The 3,344-nt window shown below is 37.0% G+C and overlaps 1 protein-coding gene across 1 annotated transcript; it reads right to left on the bottom strand.

The window, feature by feature from the left end:
* LOC104700753 (non-functional NADPH-dependent codeinone reductase 2) lies at nt 643-2,499 on the bottom strand. Its single transcript, XM_010416319.2, is given in 4 exon segments — nt 643-1,070; nt 1,170-1,351; nt 1,447-1,690; nt 1,911-2,499. Coding segments are annotated over 4 exon segments (999 nt in total). The 5' UTR covers nt 2,240-2,499; the 3' UTR covers nt 643-826.

Raw genomic sequence — 3,344 nt, 5'->3', positions numbered from 1 at the left:
TTGTATGATGTCTTTGAGATTTCTGTATTTCTATTGTTATGTTAAGACAATGTCGAGGGTTTGTGTTGTTCGTAATGAAAAGAGAAGCAAAACATGTGTTTTCAATAATGAACCAAAACATAAATCCGTATCGGCTATATTGTTGTTGTCATAAGCATGCTCAAAAGAAGACAACACATTCAATTTTCCCCAAATCAATTTTGTTTTATGGGTAAAGAAAACAATTTTCGGGTCTAATATTTTTGGTCGGGTTAAGCCAATCGCGGTACAGTAATCGCGAATTATCAATTTTAAAACGCAAAACGTTGATTTATTACAGCTTAATTAATTTTGGTTAATTAGATAGAAATAAATTAATATAGGTGGAATTGGGAAGAATATATGTTGTCTAGGAGAAAATAGGTAGAGCCTTAAAATACAGGGGTACATGAATTGAAACCCTATTTTACAAGAGGCCTCATACAGGCAGCCCTATATCCTATGGGATAGATTAATAATACAAGAGAACAATTCTCTACAATTCTCTAAACCTCTTGTTATAACAGGCTTACATTTTTTTCCCATTCCAATATTAAGATTGTCCAATGCGTATATTGTGAGCCTCCTCTAGCTACTATTAAAGTTCCTAATGCCACTTGGAAAAGTTTTGAAAACCGTCGAGACAAAGTCGACGGCCTCTTCAAACGCAAACAATACTTCTTACATTTTAGCACCATTGACTAATTTTTGCAACATCATTCACTTTTAGAATGTACTTATTTATTATAACAGGACTGTAAGTAAATGATTCTAATGAATCATGATTGTGTGGTTCCACAAAGAGTGATCAGATCTCGCCGTCCCACATCTCGGCGACAGACTTTATGGGACCTTTCTCGGATATATAAACCTCTCCGCCGAGGTTCCTAAACTGAGGAATCTCTGTAGAGATTCTTTGCGTCTCCTCTTCTGTTAACGACCAATCAAATATCTTTAGATTCTCTTCCAACCTCTCTTTTGTAAAGCTCTTCACCACCATGCTCACTCCTTGTTCGTAAGCCCATCTCATACTCACCTGTTACTAGTTACAACTCCAAATATGAGCATTTGAACTCAATACATATAGATAATACNAAATCCGTATCGGCTATATTGTTGTTGTCATAAGCATGCTCAAAAGAAGACAACACATTCAATTTTCCCCAAATCAATTTTNCTTGGCTATTTCTCCAAGAACGTCTGATTCCATAATTTTGGGAGTTCCCTAAAAAGCACCTCTAGATCCCAACACTGAATACGCTGTGACAACGATATCGTTCAACGTACACAGCTCCATTAGTTTTCTCTGTTGCCATATTGGACTCATCTCAACCTTGTTCACAAATCACATGTAAGTTTTGTTATTCTTAATTCAACTATATATATCCTAAACAATAAACCAAAAGAGTGTAAACATTAGATTTTTACTTGATTAACACTTGGCGGGATTGTCGCGAATGAGAGGATATGTTGCAGCTTCTTACATGAAAAATTGCTTACTCCTATACACTTTGCAAGCCCGAGTCGGTGGCACTTCTCCATTTCAGACCATACTGCTTCGAAATCCATTGGCATAAAATCATCTTCTTCTATAGGAAACTTGTATTTACCAGGCTTAGAACTAACCGGCCAATGAATTAGGTAAAGATCAAGATAGTCCAGTTTTAGGTTCCTGCAAAACCATATATGTTACACATTAAGTGATTCTTTAAAGATTCTAATGATGTAACGTTATCAGTAACACAATTACATTTTCTAGCACCGGATAAAATAAATACACGACTAACTGATGGTAAAAATCAAAACGAACTAAACCAATTCGAATTAAAAATCAAATGAAACTAACCCGAACCGAACAAAAACCAAACCAAATCAGTGATCTAAAATCTTACTTTAAACTCCGTTTGATGGCCGGTACGACGAGACCGGCATGAGCATCAGCACACCATAGTTTGGTAGTGACGAAGAATTCGGATCGAGATTGGACTAAACCGAGAGAGACGGCCTCGGCCAAAGCTTCGCCGATGGGCTCCTCTGTTTGGTACCTTGGAGATGTGTCGAAGTGGCGATAACCGAGCTTGATGGCTTCGATCACCGTCTCTTTCAGCATCGTTGGTTCCGGTAGCGGAGACGCGGCAGTTCCGAAACCTAAGACAGGCATCGAGTGATGGCCGGAAGGGCCGGATCTGATGGGGAGCGTTGGGACTGTGGTTAAAGACATTGGTTCAAGATAAGTCGCCAAAAAAGTCAACGAAGGTGTGCTCTGAGAAAATGGTTGCTTCGTGGCCTGTACTCACTACTCAGTAGCTAATACCTAATAGTATATTGTCATATACTTTCCAAAAAGGCTAAAAGTATCATACATAAAAAATTAACAAAAATCAGGTAGAAATTAAAAGCCCAGATTTTTTAAATACAGGGAGGATTTCAGTTTCAGGTATAGCAAACCATATCTTTCGATTAAAAATAGGATCTCTAGCGATATTATTGTGCAATATTAATCATATGATGGTCTGATGAATGGAACAAGGCTACAAATTACACAACTGGCAGACCATGTTATACAAGCTCGAATAATCACAGGTATTCCGATGAATACCTTAATTAAAAGTATAATCTATTACATATTTACGAGTTTAATATCAAGTAATAATGTTTATCGATTATAACAGGCACACAAATTGGAAAAATAGTTCTCATATCAAGAATGGTAATAATACTATCAGATTCAAGATTGCCTTTCAAAATGAGGTGTAGACAATTTCCTATATCGATTATTTTTGCAATGACTATCAACAAAAGCCAAAGACAGTCAAGTCACTTTCTAATGTAGGATTATATTTGCCAAGACCTGTTTTCTCTCATGGCCAGCTATATGTTGCAATGTCTCGTGTTAGCTTTAAGTCTGGGATCGACGTACTATTTCTCCCTCGGAACTATCGTATCGTGCCAGTTACCCATCGATCTTTGACTTCTTATCAGTTCTCCTTCGGACTTATATCCTCCGCCTATTCCCCCCCCCCAATCCATACTTATCCACCTATTTCTCCATCAAACTTAAACTTCTCATCTAATTTTCCATCGTCTTGGTTTTAACGGTTTACTGTTTTGATTAACCAACAACGAACCTTATTAACCAAATTAAACCCTATTATACCGGATTACAACTCGATTACAACCCAATTACATAACTAAACCTAACTTAACCTAAAAAAAAAATCTCCAACGTTTGAAATGAGCAACCCTTTGCTCTCTTTTTCTCGCTTCTTTTCCCGACCAACGTTCATTCCAAAAATCTGATGAACTCAATAATTTAATCAATTGTG

The sequence above is a fragment of the Camelina sativa genome, chromosome 7 (genome assembly GCF_000633955.1).
Source record: "Camelina sativa cultivar DH55 chromosome 7, Cs, whole genome shotgun sequence".
NCBI lineage: Eukaryota > Viridiplantae > Streptophyta > Magnoliopsida > Brassicales > Brassicaceae > Camelina > Camelina sativa.
Note: the sequence above shows the minus strand (reverse complement) of the source record. Positions and strands in the feature narration are given on the sequence as shown.